At 40.9% G+C, this 19,039-nt stretch overlaps 1 protein-coding gene across 1 annotated transcript in view; it reads left to right on the top strand.

Annotated features, from left to right (window-relative positions):
- Positions 1–19,039, top strand: part of LOC137635280 (uncharacterized) — a 153,494-nt gene that overhangs the window by 23,068 nt on the left and 111,387 nt on the right. The window contains 4 exon segments of the mRNA XM_068367741.1: positions 4,745–4,955; positions 12,566–12,702; positions 13,613–13,744; positions 17,930–18,037. Of these exon segments, the coding sequence (XP_068223842.1) occupies positions 4,745–4,955; positions 12,566–12,702; positions 13,613–13,744; positions 17,930–18,037 (588 nt within the window).

Genomic DNA, 19,039 nt, shown 5'->3' with positions numbered 1-19,039 from the left:
TCACTCTCACCACTTCGTTCCTAAGCCTATCTACTCGAGATACACCAGCCATACTCCTTAGACACTTCATCTCAAACACATTCAATTTCTGTCTCTCCATCACTTTCATTCCCCACAACTCTGATCCAGACATCACAGTTGGTACAATCACTTTTTCATTGTTAATGTTCTTGGTAATATCTTCTGTTTGGATTTTAGTTAATTTTACTGACTTTTATGCATCCAGGCTTTGAATTTTCTTTTCATCATGGAGGCTAAGAAAAATTCTCCCATCCTTCCTTGTAATTCAGTTAGGAGAGTTGTCCTTCATGTGGTATCAGGATAAGTTTAAAAGCTGCTCATGATTGGCAGTGGCAAGGGACACTGAACATTGCCCTAACTAGCAGGACAATGATCGGCACCCAAGCCTCCTCTCCACCCAAGCCAGGACCAGAAAGGGTCAGGCAATGGCTGCTGATGACTCAGCAGGTAGATCTATAGGCTCCTCCAAACCCCCCATCCTTAGCTCACGATAGTTTCATCAGAACTTGATTGCCCATCCAGCAGAATGCCAGATAGTTGTACTGGTTTTTTGGGGGTAAGGTATGTGATTTGACTATCCGTTGTGACTTATATAAGTTTTGGTCTGATAGTAAATCGGTTGCTTATGTGAAACATTAGAAGTCTTTGCAGCATAAGAGGGCTCAAAAGAAGTCAAAATTTAAGTACTTAGTGAGTGATGATTTCCTCGATATGTGTATCTCATGTTCTGGTTCTTCTGCTTCTGGGGCTTGTGATTCTCATCTTGAGGTGTTTGATGTCCCTGCTCCGTGGCAACTAGCTTTTATGCCCGTAGTGTTTAAAGTATTTGAATTCAGGGTTAGACAAAGAAGAAGAATTCAGGGTTATTTCTTATGAAGCTACAGTAGTTGGGGATCAGAAGATAAAACCTTTACTACACAATTTAGACAGACATTTGAGTTAACTTTAACAAATGGACAGAAAATCTTGAGATAGTATTTACCAGGATGCCTAATATCCTCATGGATTCTCTTGTAGCTCCTCGTGAGGTACTTGTCGACTCTACCTAGGGTGAGGGTGCTACAGATTTACCTGCTTGTAAACTATAACTGCGCTAATGTGTATGCTGGTGTGTCGGGGCTTGGCCGTAGGCCAAAGTCAGGTAGGCATTAGGGCTCAACTAGACATGTTGGGGGATGGGCCGCGTGATGGGTCAGACGATGACGATGATGGTTATTGGTTCACTTGCTCAGAACCTGTTGATCCCTTGAGTGAGTGAAGTCTAGGATGTCTAGTTTTTGAGGTTGTTTGAGATGGTCATGGGTTTTCTTCCTTAGGTATCTTGAGTGGCCTCCCCAGTTGCGTTGGGTTTTGTGCTTTCCCTTTGCTCAAAGGTTTCCAAGAGTGAGATCTGATGTTGCTACTAGCATCTGTAAGGTGATTGGAGAGGGGAAGAAGAAGTTTTCTTCAATTCTCAAGCACCAAAGGGGCGTCTACCAGGTGGCAGATGACTCCTCTTTCTTGAAGCCTCCCACGCCTGATCCAGAGTTTGCCTGGCTTTATAGGTCAGTCTTTGCCTTTGAAGGCATTGGTGTTTGTCTCTAGAGGACTTTGTGGCAATAGAGTCTGTCCTTAGTGCCTTACTGGAGACTTGGTCGTTTAATATGTGTGTCCTTTTGGTGCCAGTTAAGGGACATTAAGGATTCCGTTTATGTCCCTCCTGATTCCCCCTTTATTCAAGAAGTTCTATTCCTCGATTTCAGTGCATCTGTTCATCAGAACGTTCTTTCTTCTAACATGCAGGCCTTTTTTTTGTCTCTTTGAGGTGTCAACTTTGCTTCCCATCTTTCCCCAGTAGTGTCAGATGGACAGCGGACCTGGTTATTGACCACGATGCCTTTCGACTTGACCTTGTTTGATATGACAGTTCTGGATGTTTTGATGTCACTACTGAAGCCTCTGGGCTTCCTCCTCTTTGATCAGTGGGGGTGGTTAAAGGCAGGTGCTTGAGGTGGACAGCAGGCCTCAGATCAATCTAGTGCTGCTGCTGTTGGTTCTCCCTTGACTGGTCTGGCTTCTCAGGCCTCTGGTGCCATGGCTCCCTCATTTGGTGGCTTCAACAAACATGCGAGAGGTTCTTGGCATGGCTACAGAGGGAAGGGAATGGGCCAGTCAGTGGGTGGCTCCTCTGCTTTTCATATCTGGGGCAAGGGTTTTCGGAAGTACGAGTTGACGCCTCACTCTGAGAACTCTCTTGGGGCCTGTCTCTTTTGCCACTGGTCAGCTTGGCAGGAGAGAGGGTTGAATGCATGGGTAGTGGAGGTTGGGAGAGGGATGGTTTTGTGGTCCCTTTTGATTCTAGATATCCTCTTTCTTCCCGTCCACTCGGCTTCTACAGCTATGCCCTTAATTCCCTCAGGAGGACAAGCCTTGGAAAATGAGTTGCCAGCCTTTGTGGAGAAGGATGCAGTGGAGCTGTTTCCTCCTTCCCCAGGGTTTTATTCTCATGAAAAGTCTAACAGGAATTGTCTTGAATGCACAGATTTTGAGAGCTTTTCTAACGTGGAAGTGAATAGACAATCTGTTGAATCTGAGGGAATACTTTTTATCCCCAGAGAAGAGTTTCTTAAGGCACTTGTTGTCCCTGATACAGCTAGTCCCAGGGGATTGCCTCAGGATAAGACCTCTTAAGATGGCTTTTCGTCAGTCTAGGGACCTGTGGCTGAGGAGGTGCTTGTTGCTTCCTCCCCCTAGTGTCGGGAGGACCTTCTTTGGTGGACCCAGTTGGGGACGAATATCCTCGCTGTCCCTCCAGACCACCTGGTATGGTCCGATGCCTCAGATCGGGGATGGAGCGCGCACCTGGAGTGTGAGGTCGCATTGGGCCTGTGGTCTAAGGAAGAAAGGAATGAGTCCATCAACTGGAGAGCTCTTAGGACTGTTCATCTGGTTTTTATTTCTTTTCAGGAGCAGCTATAGGAGTTCAGTGGTGGCGGGCTTTGTGAACAGCACCACTGCCATCGCTTATCTGAGGAACCAAGGAGGGACTCCATTGTAGTCTCTCAAATATGAATCCTGGGCAATCCTGCGCTAGGTGGAGGTGATGAGGACCACCTTAGTTCCCCAGTTTATTTTGGACTGACTCAACATCCTGGCAGATGCCTTGTCAAGGCAGAAGCAGGTGAGTGGACCCTGTGTCAGATCTTCAATGACCCAAGGAAGAAGGGTCCAGTCACAGTAGACCTGTTCGCCAACTTAGCCGGGGGGGGGGGGGGGGGGGGAGAGAGAGGGTTTGGGCGATGGTCATATGAATACCGGTATATGGTCATTCTCTAGGGGACTGTCTTGCTTGATATGGCAATGTCCCTGTCTCTAGCCTCAGTCATTCATGTGCAGCCTTCAAACTTTTAAACTGATGTATGTTGAACCGACGTAAAGAAGGATACATTAAAAATACTCAACGTTTGTACCACATTATTAAAAAAACAACAACTGAATTAAAGAGAAAAAATAGATATCAAGAAGATATTATTTATGAAAAGTTATCTTGGGGAAACTTAGTCAGGGAATTAGTTAGAATGCAAGACACATCTGAATAGTGGTTGATTTGTGGATTTTTACTGAAATGGATGTTGCGAGGCTTTGATTTTCTCCCATACATGAAAATAAGTCCATATATGATTTATAGGTAGGAGGTTAGCCAAGGCACCAGCCACCTGTTTAAACACTACCGCTAGAGCGTTATTGGGTCCTTTGACTGGTCGAATAGTACTAACTTGACTCACTCTGTGGTTATGGCTCATTTTTTGTCTACACGTACACCCTGCTGCTTCCTCCAGTGCCTTAGATGACCGCGGAGGTAGCAGCAGTAGGGGACTCAGCAGTATGAAGCTTCATCTGTGGTGGAAATGGGGGAGGTTGGGCTGTGGCACCCTAGCAGTATCAGCTGAACTCGGCTGAGTCCCTGGTTAGGCTGGAGGAACGTAGAGAGTAGAGGTCCCCTTTTTTGTTTTGTTTCTTGTTGTTGTCGGCTACCCCCCAAAATTGGGGGAAGTGCCTTTGGTATATGTATGTATGTACGTACACCGAATAGTCTGGCCTATCCTTTCTACGTTCTCCTCTGTCCTCATACACCTGACAGTGCTGAGATTACTAAACAATTCTTCTATGCTCAAGGGCTAACTACTGCACTGTATTTGTTCAGTGGCCACTTTTCTCGTTGTAAGGGAATGGTGAGCAGCTCTTCTAGGAGGAGGACACTCCAAAATCATACCATTGTTCTCTAGTCTTGGGTAGTACCATAGCCTCTGTACTATGGTCTTTCACTGTCTTGGGTTAGAGTTCTCTTGTTTGAGGGTACACTCAGGAACACTATTCTATCTTATTTATCTTCCTCTTGTTTTTTTTTCAAGTTTTTATAGTTTATATATGAGAAATCTATTTTAATGTTATTTACTGCTCTTGAAATATTTTATTTTAAATATTCATCTTGTCTTGCAGTTTATTTATTTCTTGGTACCTTTCCTCATTGGGCTATTTTTTTCTGTTGGAGCCCTTGGGCTTATAGCATTCTGCTTTTCTATCAAGGGTTGTAGTTTATCTAGTAATGATAATAATATTCGTTTTCTTTACAGGATTTTCTATTCGTATACATCTTACATCTAGCGACAGATTTTAATTAAGTTCATTATACTTTGCACATAGAAATTGTATGATGATATAACTTTTTCATACTTTCAAATAGGGAAAGTTGAAGAAAGAGATTGTTAATAACAGAGCAATCAGGGAAAATGATCAGAAAGCCGACGGTACTGGCAAGCTTCCACTTCGAATTTCACACTTCTGTGTCCCTTACTTCAAGAACAGAAGTGGGATGCCAGCGCCCATGAATGACGATGCTAAAAAGAAAGTAGAAAAAGGCTACATTGATCTTTATACTACAAGACCTCGTACATGTAAGTAGCTTATTTTTTTCTTTTTTTTACACCAGTGTTTAGAAAATACCAACCCATTGACTTTTTGTTGACTTAAAATTTATAGATAGATGCCGTTGGGAAGGAGATGAAAAATTATGTTGAAGAATATATTAAAGTCTATTTAATTGAAAAATGAACAAGAGTAAGATTGGACCAATCTACTGTATTAATTTATTAGTCTTAACATATCACATTTTAAATGCTAAGCTGCCAAAGTGTTACAGAGGTATGTAGATATGGTTGTATGACTGGTTATTTGGAGAAAATCTCTTTCTGAACCTTCTAAGCTTCATGCAGCCATTGCAACTCATGACAACTTCAAACAAATTATATGATACAGACTCAAAGTAAAGGAAGCTGAGGGGCTAACTGATACTCGTTACCATTCACGGGAGTAGTTTCCATCAAAATGTCTTCTATTTATCCATAAGGTATAAAATCGTTCTGTTCTGGGAATGCACAAGCAATCTTTAAAAGCATCCTAAAGTTATCTTTAATGTAGTAAAATAATTACTCTTCTTTAAAACCTCACTTACAAGAAGTTACATTATTTGGTTGGTCTTTGATTCTTACATTTCCTGTGTATTTGTTTCTTGTAAAATGAAATTCAACACAATGAATGTAAAGATAAAAGCCTTTAAGAGACATTTAGTACAGTATTTATAATTTGAGTGTGTCCACTTGATAAAGCTTATTCCCATTTGATCTTGAAAATTAAAAATAATGTAAGTTTTGTGTTAAATTTTCAGACAGGAAAATGAATTAAGCTATAAATAAATGTTCATGAAAAATAATAACCACTGCAAAACAGGATAAAATATAAAAGAAAGATTGTCTTCCCTGCTCAATGGATAGTGTTCCAACGTGCAAAGCACGGACTCTGTGTGTATAAGGGAGACTTACCGGTTCATGCTCTACTGAACCCGTCACAGCACATCCAACACTGAAAATCATCTGGTAACCAATGACAAATCATCACCGAGAACCAATACTAGAGGTATTGCTGCTTGAGTTAATCTTCTGTGTGGTCTCCAAGGGCTGATGCCAGATCAGTAACCGAGTAGACTCGTTAACCATAAAGGACAAACTTCTACAACCAAGCATATCACTTAATCATGTATGTATGGGTGAAAATAAAAACTAAAAAGTCAGACACACCTCTTAAGGGAAAAGCTATGGAAAAGAATATAGAGGCCTGTCAATATGCTTCTGTTAAGGAATTTCGTTGATGTGCCCCCTCTTCTATCTGATTTTACCTCGTAGGTGCCCCAAATGAGTCGAGTACCACAGCTCGGATGTTCTACTACTTGGATTTGCTTCAGGTAGTGTCTAGGCAGTATATCTTAGCAATTCATGTTTGCTAAAGGTTATATAAGTGGATGAGCCACTTGGTGGAGTAACAAGAATATTAGGTGTGGAGGAAAGGACCCCTAAATCTCGGTGAAGTCACTGACAGCAGGATGATGGATTGGATTTAAGGCGATAGACAAGATGTTTTTTCGGCTTGAACTCCTGATGCCTGGCGGATGATCTTACTGGAATTAGTATGGTCCGGCAGGGGTCACTTGCCTTAGTTAGATAGGCACTGCGCATCACATGGAACTGGCTATCCTTTGATGAATCTAGCCAATGAATCCTCGTGAGGCCCTTTGCGTCAATAGCCGTTTTAGGTGGTGATGACCAATCCGTAAGACTCTGGATATCCAGAAATTATATATCAGCAAACGAAAATGCCAATGAGAAAGCAGTTCACTTGCATTATGGGATTTTATGGACGGAAAGAGGATCAACTTTCTTGATAAGAGAGGTCATTAGAATATGGACTGCTCCTGTCAAAAGGGACTCATTTGGCTGGCTATTTTGAAACCGACTATCTTCTAAGGATGTGGATCGCTGCAGGTATACAGTAATTGGATGGTAAACACCAGACAAATTATAATATCCTGTTCCTAAGACTAATAAAAAGATTGTTCCCCCTCTCAAGAGACTTGGATTTTGGACAAGCAGAAGACCCAAAGTCAGAATAAGGAGACCGTTAGGAGTAGTGGTGATAAACTTCTGATCTCTCCATAATGGCTGTTGCTTTTTGAAGCCAATACTTTAAAATTTAGCTACCTGAGGTAACTTCAAGGAAAATGGAGGGGTTATTTAATTTTGCCTAAAACCCAAGTACTCTATCAAGAGACCAGAATACTGAAGGGATTGGTGTAGATAGTCGCTGTAAAGCAAAAGACCAAGTTATAACCCTCCCCACTAAGTCAATAATTGGCTTCAAGAGATTTTTTTATGTATGGTTGGATTTTCTCCTTATAAAGTGGCTTATGCATTACTTATACATATACTGAAAATGTAAAAGTACAGTTTTTACTACCTGCTATTACTTTATAAAAACCTGATAAATAATGTTCAGAACAGGTTACATATATTTTATTCTCATACTTTACTTAATATTTAAGGAGAGTGACGTAAGGTTGAAATTGACGTATGTTGAACTGACGTCCTGTGTAGATTTATATGACAATTTGTTGATGGTTTAAGGGTTAAAGTATTTAGTTTTATAGCTCTGCAGTCTCCCACCATACATTTTAGCCTTCACTCGCTGTGAAGTTTTTTAGACATATCTATTGTGATCCTCACAGAGTTGAATCGTATTCATTTAAAAAGGATGAATTAGTGCTACTCACAAATATGAAAAATTTTGAAAGCAGTTTGTATTTTCCTAGCTATACAAACATGAGTTTAATGGAGCTGGAACGGCTGTTGAATTTGTTAACAAGGTAGTTAACAACAGGTGGTCCACACGTGCAAGTATCTCTGCCCACCCGCATGTTGAATATTTCCCTTTTGACCTTCAGGTCAGTACTGCGAGGGTTGGTTGAGGTGGAAAGTTCAACTCTAAAGATAGGAGGTTTTTATAGCTAGGAAAGATATTATTATTATTACTAGCTAAGCTACAACCTTAGTTGGAAAAGCAAGATCCTATAAGACCAAGGGCTCCAACAGGGAAAAATAGCCCAGTGAGGAAAGGAAATAACGAAATAAATAAAGAATATAAGAAGTAATGAACAATTAGAATAAAATATTTAAAAAAACAATAACAATATTAAAACAAATATTTCATATATAAACTACTGTATAAAAAGACTTATGTCAGCCTGTTTAACATAATAACATTTGCGGCAAGCTTGAACTTTTGAAGTTCTGCCGATTCAACTACCTGATTAGGGAGATCATTCCACAACTTGGTCACAGGTGGAATAAAACTTCTAGAATACTGTGTAGTATTGAACCTCAAATTACTTTTATAATTTGTTATTTGTACCCACTCATATAAGGGATTTTGACAAAGGAAAAATCTATTTCTGGGTGAGGGACCTTTGTCGCCCAGTGAAATGCTCCTTATAGCACCATTTCTAAGGTATAAATACTGCTAAATATACCAGAGAAAAAGTTGCATGGAATGCTAGGAATAAACCCAGCTCGCTCACCTTTATAGGGTGTCGGTATAGTAACTGGGGCGTGTTAGAACTACTACCAGAGGTCCCTTACCAATTAGTCTTCTCTTTCGTCAATATCCCCTGATACTACGAGGTGCCGTTCTACATCTGACTACTGCCTGGTACTACGGTTACTGGCCCCCCCCCCCCCCACCACCACCTCCACCACCACCACCACCACCACCACCCACGCTTCTCCCAACATTCCTTTTCTAGCACTGTGATATCCTCACACGTTCGTTTTCATAGCTTCTTTGTGACTGTTTTGAAGATGTCTGACCTTTTGGAGACCCCTACTCCCAAGTTAAGTATTGCAATTATCTGTTTTGATAATTCAAGGTAGCGACACACGTAAAATTAATAATATTGTTAATTTTAGTCTGAGCAGCATTGTGTGATGCCTTACCCTCGGCAGCCATTTTGGTGTCGCTACCTCCGAGAGCTTCATTATTATTACGACTTTCAATTAGTTCCTCATACTAATTGTAGTCTTGTTTATTTAGCTCTAGACATTGGAGACACTCTAATTGGTGGGTCAGAAATCCCCCAGGAACTGAACTGGTTGTTTTTTTTTTTTCTTCCCTGGAAATGTCAGTCTAACTGGTCCTGTATGGGAGCAAAGGAGCTGACTCCAATAAGCCTCTATCATCATAGTATGAATAGATTGACAGGGCCTGTATTTTACCTCAGCGGTTTGTATGTGGTCAAAGTATGAATCTCTTTCGCTATAGGGGAAAGCAGTCTAGAATGATTTACGTTGCGTAGGGTGATCAGCGGTATGGTATATATTCCAGCATCCTCCCCCTCCTCAAGGGATGATTGGAGATATACTTCTCTAGGTTCTGAAGAATGGAATTTAGAAGTGTAGCTTACCAACATCAAGTCGTATCAAGGGAATAACGGTACTACTGCTTTATCTGCAAGAGAGGGGAAGGAAAGATGGAGAAGAACCAGTCATTCTAGACTTGAGTCTTCGCGTTACCTTAGATAAGATTTCCTGTTCCGTGCGGGAGCCGAGCTTGCTACACAACTACTTGAGCAGCAGCCACCACAGGACTAAGAACAAAAGTGTTGTGGGATTTGGGGATATGCTTTGAAGATCATTTAGCCTTTCCAAACCCAAGGCTTCAATACCTGGCTGAATGCTAGATTCCTCTTAAAGGCTAAGGTGGGACCTATACTCCTGACTTCGTGAGCTCTAGTTCTAGCAGGTACGTAGAACTTCTCAGGAGTTGAAGCGTATGCCCTATGGATTATCTCACGAAGCAAGAAAGAGATTGTTTTCCTTGACACCTCTCTCTTGATTCTTCCAGTGCTAAGAAAGAGGCACTGACATCTAGGCCTGAGGTGTTGGGTCCTCTTCAGATAGCATCACAGAGCCCTCACATGACAAAAGCATCTCTTCTCGATTGCCACACGATGCTTCACGTAGAGAGGGGATGGAGAAGATCTTGAACCTGGGGTACTGTACCGAAGGGTTCTGGGTTTGGGCCACGAACTTTGTTACATATTTAAGAGACCTCCTTCCAACCCTCAGTGTGGGTAACTATATAAAAGAGACACTGCAACTAGCCTACTGTCTTTGCTGATGCTAAGACTAGCAAATAGATAATCTTGAGGGTCAGATCTCAGTGTGACATCCTTCTGAAAGGCTTAAACGAATTATGCGTGAGATCCTTGAAAATCAAGTTCACGTCCCAATTTGGGGTCCTGAGATCTCAGGCTGGGCTAGACTGTTCGAAGCTCCTCATGAGCATAAGCAACTGCTAAGATGAGGATAGCAAAAGACAACACTCAAGGCTGAGGAATAGCCTCTGAAAGCTGCGACTGAGGGGTACTTTTTTCGTAGAAGGAAGATAAGGAAATACGCGATCTGCGCTAGAGGCACTCTGACCAGATAAGTATCCATTCTAAGATACCAGTCACAGAATAAGGCCCACTGACCCTGGTAGACAGCTGCAGAGGACCATAGCAAGTAACCAGACATCTGTGTAGTGCCTCATGAAAAGCCTATCACTCAGAGGAGATGCTGGGCATTCTCCAACCATGAAATTCCAGTGACTTTGCTGATTGGTGGTACTTCTGAGTATGCGGCTGACAGAGGAGTGTGGACGATTGGGGTAGTTGTCTCTGGACGTCGGCTATAAATGCTAATAGATATTGATACCACTTGGCATGTGGCCATTTGTGAGCTAGCAAGGTCATCTTGAGACATGGTGTAATCAATACTTGGGGGAACAGTGGGTGGATCAGGCTGAACAAAGGAAAGGCATCCAGGTAATTTCTTGGGCAAAGATACAGGGACAACACCAACCCTACAACTTGCCCTTGGTGACTGATTGTGACCACTAGTGCGTTCTTGCCCAGAATCTACCTGGTTGACAACTCTACGTCATAAAATGCTGCTCAGATGTGCATCTGCATCATCAGCTTATAAAGGGACCGCAAAATGAAGCCCCATTGGTTTTCGGTGTGGACTGTTACATTGGTGATGTGTCTTGTCAATGATACCGAGTGCCTCCTCAAACGTTCTTGGAATGCTTACATGGATATTGATGTGCAAATACTTTACTTCACCTTCCCACACCCCTGAGATGACCAGGTTTCCCAGGTGTGTAACTCACCCCTCCTTTAATGCATCTGAGAACAGTTGCATGGCAAGAGGTAGGGAATCGAGTGAGACTCCCCCAGTGAGGTTTTCCTTATTCAGCTGCCAGGCAAGATTGTCCTGAGCCTCTTGTTCCACTGGAAGAGGAAGGTCTGGGTGATCCCTGTAGGGATCCTTCAATTACCACTTAGGGATCTCCGATGAAAGTGCCTGTGAGGAACAGGCTTCTCTAACGGCCAAAGGTGGTCAAGAATATTGCAAGCACTGAACTGGGAGTACAGTCTTGGACAGTGATCATCTGAAGGAGAGACACTTTCTGCAGTTGTGGCCATCAGTTTGCCAAGTAGTTCAACCTCTGCTATGGTATGAGATTTGACTTCTACCAACTTAGCACAATGGCAACTACCTCACGGAGGAGGCCAGGATCAGCCAGTCCTGGAAATACATCAACAAATATAGTGAACATCTGAGGAGCAGTACACAGTCTGATGTAGTCTTGAACGGGTACATTGTACCATATAGGGAAAAGCTGAGGTACTTTTAATAGCACTGATGAGTGGGTACTTGGAAGTATGTACCCATCAGATCCATTGAAAGCATGAAGTCTCCTTCTCTGATAGAACTCAGCACAGACCATACTGTTTCCATTTTGAGCTTAATTTGAAGAACAAACTGTGAAGAAAGGATGATAACTGGTCTCCAGACCCCGAGTTAGCTTTTACCACCAGGGAGAGTCGATTGCAGAAGCCAGGAGATTCGTCTCAAATGACTTCAAGCGTGGTCTTCTTCAAAATCCCTTCCTCCTTTATCCTCAAGTTCAGGGCTCTCGATAATGGAGGCTTGGACAAAAGCGATATGAAAATGTAAATACTACATGCATTATTATTGGATATGGTTAAGTGAAACCCCAGTTTAATCAAAATCGGGTTTATTTCAAATATGACAGTAATTTGTTACCACAGATGAGTGGTTATAGAAGTGAACAGCAAGAGCTGGGACGAGGTGGGTGGGGAGAGGTAAGTGGCGTGAAGCACGCCCGGTATAAAGGAGCGCGGACTATTTGAAATCATTGTTCTGCAAGAGTTTTTATCGCTAATATGGGATTTTTTATTCAGTAGATATATCAATTCTCTGTATAGCGTGTAAGGGAAGGGAGAACTCTCATAAAAAGAGGCCTGACTGTATTTTACAAAATTTGGGGAATTTTGGTTATTTGAATTTTCATTAACAATATAATTTCATTCATGTGTTCATATCATTTAATCAACCTGTCAGTTTATCAAAGTAATTTTATCTGAGGGTTTTTTTATCATTTATTTGTAAAGAATTCATAGGTTTCATTTTATCATTGTATTTCATTTCTATCAATTCATTGAAAGTACAGAGCTATAGGACAATGTCTATAGTAGATAAAAAATAAACATCCCTGTATAAAAGAACTTGTTTAAATCCTAGGTGATAATGTATGAATATTCTGTTTACAGGGATGACTGTTGAAAAAGAAACTTTGAATAACATTGTACGTGATGAGTGGAGAAGACAAAAAAAATCTTCAACTCAAATGACAATTCGTGAATTGGAGTGTAAGCTTCAGAAGCTGAATTCTGAAGATCAGGAGGTCGTAAGTTTCACATTTTATTTTGTAGTTTGTAGAAATGAATATCTCTCTTCATTAAAGGTGTTATTTCTGAAATATTGAATCAGAAAAGGAATGCAGTTTAGGTATTTTTTTCACTATAGTCTCTTTACTTACAATTACCTTTTCTTGGTGTTTGAATGAACAGGCAAATCAATTTCCCTTAAAGAGTGGTTTTGATACTGTGTATGTATTGAGAAAGATATATGTTTTACCTTAGATGAGGTTCATTCTCTTGTGGTAACTATAAACTGCAAGAAATAGCATGTTGGGAGGACAACTTTTCACTTATACACTACATCATCATCATCATCCTACGCCTATTGACGCAAAGGGCCTCGTTTAGATTTTGCCAGTCGTTTCTATCTTGAGCTTTTAATTCAATACATTTCCATTCATCATCTCCTACTTCGCGCTTCATAGTACTGTATAACTAAAACTGTATAACTAAATTATTCATTTCTTAGAAAGTCATCACTCATACTAACCTTCTCAGCTTTATCCCTAATCAGGGTCACAGTTTTTAATGAGTTTTCCATCTACCTCTGTCCTGTGTCATTTCCTCTCATACTTCTCTCTCCCTCATATCATCTCCAATGTAATCTTTTCACTTGGGTTAGGTCTTCGTCTTTATGTTCCAATACTCATTCTGACCACTTCCTTCCCAGCTGTATACCTATTAGGGGTCACCATTTTTAATAAGACTTTTTCATCTACGTCTGTCCTGCGTCATTTCCTCCCATACTTCCCTCTCCCTCATATCATCTCCAATGTAATCTTTTCATCTGGTTTTAGGCCTTCCTTCCTCTCAGTTCCTGCACTCATACTGACTTCCTGCTTATATCTCGCCCATGTTGTTTTCTTTGACATTAATCATATATATTTTTTTTTTCAGGTAAAAAGCCTTGAGGAGGATATTAAGAATCTAAAAAATATTGTCAGAAATTTGGTTAAAAAGCCTTTAAGGGATGTCGTACCAGAGAGAGGAGAAAAGCAGCTTGATTGGGATAGAATAGCAGCAAAGGCTGTAAGTATTCAAGTTATATTCTGGCTCAAATCCCAGGCTATTGATTATGGTTGTTGACGATTTTACTTGTGAAAGTTCATTGTAACTTTGAAAGTAAAGTTAGAAAGGTTGAGTTTCCATGTTTTTTTTTTTTACAGTGAATTTGTACCTATGTTGATACAAACCCTCGTCATTTACATTGGTTTACTTTATTTTTTTGGTATGACCAATATTAAAGAAGTCCTTGTGGGTCTGGCAACATTGTATGGTTGCTGTCTGTTCCCACTTGCGTTGAGTAGCCGCGTAGGGGCCTTTGGCTCAATAACCACTTTACTCTTGGTCGCTGTGACGAACGGACGTCTTCTAGACTGCTGTCCACGCTGTGCTTTTGTGCTTTTTCATCCTTGTGGTCATGAGTGCCTCTTGAGTATATATGAGAACCTTCCCTGTCCTCAAAGGTCATCCTTTTGACACTCCTTGTGACACTTTCATGAGTCGAGTTGAGGTCAATCCCCCTCCTTTATGTCTTAGATGTTGAGGTAAGAAGTGATCCACATCTTCCCCATGTGAGATTTGTAGGGAATGGTCATCTTCCCAATGGGATAAATTTAGTAGCCGTCGTAAAAAGAAGGCAAAAAGGGATCGTTCTCCCTCTTCTTCCCACCCAAAATGGGAAATAAACAGAAACCTTATTTTAGGAGGGATGAATTTTCCCTGTCCGACCCTTCGTTATCGAATTTTCCAGAGATGACGATAACAAAGGATGGCAGCCATTTGATCAAGCAAGAATTCGTAGATGAATGATCTCCATTTGTGCCTAGTAAGGCGGGGAATGCTCAGAGTGATTATGACCCTCTGGTTTCAGCAATTAACCAACCAGAGCAGGGATTCATTACAGTTATGGTTAATATCTCCAGAGTATGTAAATCCTAGCAGATCCCCATCCCTATCAACGAGTGCCCTACTAAGCTTGGGAGAACAACTTTTTATTTCAAATGTAGGAAAATAAAATTTCTCCTCCATGATGCAGACTTCTCCAATTAATGTAAATCATTTACCTGCTGATGACTTGCCAACACGGACTCTGCACCGTTCATGAAATGGGCATTAGGTATCTTCACCCCCTATGACTTTAGAAGTTATATTATTCTCTAGTGAGATCCCATCATGAATTGTGCCTACCAGTAACACCAGAATGCCTGAAAGGTAAGTTTTCTCCAGGTAATAAAACTGCTAATGTTTCCCCTGGAATGGCGTCAACACTTCCAGAGAGGAGTTCAAGTGCAAAAAGAATGGAGAGACTGGTCTTTTAGACCCTGTATGAGTGCGAATTTTTCCATGCTTTTGCAGATGTACAAGCATCCTATGCGTCCTTTTCCTCAGACAGATATAGAAAAAACGTCTGCTAACTATGGCACAAAACAGGAACAGAAGCAAAGCGAGTGTTCTGCCTGAATTCGCCGCTACAAGCACACATCCTAAAGTGAACATGGAACTGTGGCCCTGAACATGCCGCTAACAGAATACGCAACTGCTATTCCATGAATGTCAACAATATGCCTGAGTATGTATGCGACAAACTTACCATCGACTAGATCGATGTATTCTTTTTCTGATATGCCTATAGAAAAAATAACCGTGAATCCATGTTTGGGTTTAATCCTAAAATTGTTTAGGATTTTTTAAATTTACAGGTAAAACCCATTCCATAGGAAAGGAAAAAGGCTGCAGAACCATATCTATCCTATCCTCCCATATCTCAACGGGCGGTTGGTGGCTTGAATTTATACAGTCCGAGGGAAAGTGTCCCTATTTACAGGATTGGCTTATGAGGATGCGAGAGCTAGCTCTCCAGTTTTAAGACAATTCCCACTTAAACTTCTTGGTTCCTTTGGTCACTGCAACCTCACCATCCTTGTGAGGTAAGGATGGGAGGGGACAGTTTGGGAGAGTCTATAGGTCTGTCTAATGAGTCATCAGCAGCCATCCTAGCTTTGGTGGAGAGGGGACTTGGGTGCTGATCATATGTGTAAATGGTCAGTCTCTAGGGCATTGTCCTACTTGATAAGGCAATGTTACTGTCCCTTGCCTATGCCATTCATAAGCAGCATTTAAACCTTGAGACCCATATGCCCACCAATGGCAAGAATTGTTGAGACTCCTAGCCTCCTTTTAGTGCCTAGTTCTGAACAGTCAACTTCGGAGGCAGTCCATAAAGTGGTAAAGCAATGCTTTCTAGTCATAAAACAAGGTCCGTCCCAGAATGATGTTCCGATAAAGGAGATCGAAGAGAGATCCTGAGGGGGAATTCTCTGACACCCACCTCCACAAGGGGGCAGACTTTATGTTTTCCTATATGGAACTTATGCTGTTCACAGGTGTATTAAGGTTGGGGAGCCCCGTTGGCTCCAACATGGAGCATTAGGTCAGTGATTCGATGTATATCTTAAATACCACATCAACATTCTAGAGTTCAGGCAACTTGTCTCACCTTCCACCATTCTCAACCACTCCTGTCAAACTACTTGGTTGTATTGATAAGCAACAACACCACCGTAGGGTAGTACCTGAAGCAAGCAAATGCTATTTCTTTTCAGCTTTGCTTTTTAGGAGTACAGTTCCTGCTTTGAACAGAGAGCAATGCAATCTCCATGTCAGCCCGCTTCATCTGAGGCAAAGAGAACATCCTGTTAGACAGTTTAGGCAGGTGGACTCAAATAGTCTTGATCCGAGTGGTCTTTATATCCTAAGACCTGGGGCTTCACCAATGGTAGAGCTTGAATCATCCCTTGACCGGAAATTCCATGCATCCTGTGCCCCTTTAACATTATTGGAGTGGGTGTTAGAGGATGTAGCTATTCAGCAAATGGTATAAGTACCTTAGCTCCTCTTACAGGACTTTTTAACAGTCAATTGAAGACAGAGGTTACAGTTTCAGTCAGGATGGATGTAAAAGAATGACTGGCCCTTTTCATTCTTCGTCTTCTTCTTTCTGGGGGCACATCATTCAACACCCTGTCAGCTGGTCTTGTTAACTGCAGGTAGCCCCTGTAGCTGGTAGCTATTATATACATATTGTATTTTGAATGTTATATCCCAGACTCTTTACGAGGGGGAGTTTTGTGTATGGGTAAACCACAGTGTGTTTACTCGCTAACCTTTGCGAGCATTTTGCCTGAGACATAGTCACAGAGGTGTTCTTACACTTACTTCCTGCTAGTGCATAGGCCGTTGACCTGCTGTCATTGTCAAGCCACTGGTTAACGAGAAGTCAGGATTCTCACTCCCTACGCATTATCATGCTTGAATGTAGAAATCCAGGATAAAGGTTTCCAGCCAGTTGGAAAGGGTACTTCCAGCCATCTGAGAGTGAGTATTTTTGTAGTAATAAATGACAGATTTGGTAGTAATTTGTATTTTTCCTAGCTATACACACCTTAGATTTTTATACAAATTTGCCTGCCATCTCCTACCCACGGAAGTCCCATCTGCAATCAAAGTTTTAACAGCAGTGTTTCCAGCATGGCTTAAGTCATACTCCTATATAAAGAACCCAGGTTTGCATAGTTAGGAAAAATACAAATTACTTCCAAATTTGTCATATTGTTTTTATTATTTTGTTATTCCATTAACTGGCTTTTTATTCTTATGAATTGATTGGAAATGATTATGCCGTTTTCAATAAATCAAAGATGGTCTTTCATATATTGTATTCTATGACTCATTTGCTTTCAAAAATGTGGTAAAGTTTCCGACAAATAGTTCACTTTTCTTTTGCAAGGGTGCTTCATTCTAAGGAGACTTTCAATTTCTGGCTGAGACTAAAGAACAAAAATTTTTATCACCCAACTTGAAAATTTTTTGCCTAATAAAGCAAATGAATAACAGCTTGATAATGGTTTTTATTAACTGAATACCACTGAAAATAAATTGAAGAATGATACTTCAGAATATGCTTGCTTTTGCCTTGAACTGTGGAGTATTGATTAACAGTGAACTGAGAATTGAATGTTTAACACCTTGCTCAGTTTGGCACACCTTTTGTTGTCTTCTTTGATATTACTCATGATGGGTAGTATGACCTAAGATAAAGATATTTGTATAATTTTATGCGTTGTTTCTTAGATACTTTGGTAAACAATAGAAACTTTGCTCTTCTGGTTTTGATTATATCTTCTTAATACATGTTTTTATTTTTGTTGATAGTTTGATGGCCACAGAACTCCAGACGAATGTCGGCTGCAGTGGGAAAATCTTCTTCATCCTGCCATAAACACAACTGCTTTTACTGAAAAAGAAGACCTAATGATTCAGGTTAGTAAATATCATAAGTAGTCATAATTATATGTATGTATTATTATAGAATCTATTTGTTCTTAAAAGTATGCAAACCTTCGTCTTTTAAGAAGAGTATCTAGCAGACTGGAAACGGTCGTTAAGTTTTTAATGAGGTGATAATAGTTACTACTAGGTGGAGGGTAAGACCCCCTCCCGATAGGCAACTAAGCACACTCAGGAATTTTAATCTTTGGTTTTTAGATTGAATAAATGTCTTAGTTGATGGTTGTGTTTGATCTAAAGGAAATTGGCATACCTTAGACATTGTTAGCGCTCTGTAGGAGAAAAGAGGTTTCACCGATGCTGAATGTTAAAGGGAAGGGGTCGTCACCTGTTTTCTTCCCCAGAGTGTCTTCCTGTCTCAGGAAAGGCGATACTTGTGTATCATCTGGTAATGATGTCCTTTGGAAGAGTCTTCTGTGGTGTCTTCACCCTTGGGAGCATTGTCATTGGCTTGCATGACCCTGTAGAAGGCAAACTTCAAGTTCTTCTTTCTCCTCTTCCTCATCTTCCTTAGATTCTTCAAACAGTGAACTCTATTATATTTACCAAGGCACTTCCCCAGTTTTGGGGGGTAGCCGACATCAAAGAAATAAAAGGGGACCTTTCCTCTCTCCGCTTCTCCCAGAAGAGGGGTTTGAAATAAATATAGAATTTAAGGTCCAATTTCTAATCTGTAATGTGTTGTGCATTGCCAAAATCCTTATTGAATGGAATGCTAAAACCACTAGACCCAAATTAAGATGTCAGGTTAGTTCAGAATTACAGAAGGTTCTCAACTTGCAAATATTTGGAGATACAAGACACAAATCCAACTGAAAAGAATAGATAACATAAAGAAATACAGTAATGCCTCACAACACGAAATTAATTGGTTCCGTAAGGGCTTTCGTAAAGTGATTTTTTTGTGTAGCGAGTCGCCTTTTACATGTAATTAGCCTAATTCGTTCCAGACCCTACAAAAACACCACATTAAAT

Source organism: Palaemon carinicauda, unplaced genomic scaffold (genome assembly GCF_036898095.1).
Source record: "Palaemon carinicauda isolate YSFRI2023 unplaced genomic scaffold, ASM3689809v2 scaffold110, whole genome shotgun sequence".
In the NCBI taxonomy this organism is placed as follows: Eukaryota; Metazoa; Arthropoda; class Malacostraca; order Decapoda; family Palaemonidae; genus Palaemon; species Palaemon carinicauda.
The sequence above is the reverse complement of the archived record's forward strand: the minus strand, read 5'-3'. Positions and strand labels throughout refer to the sequence as shown.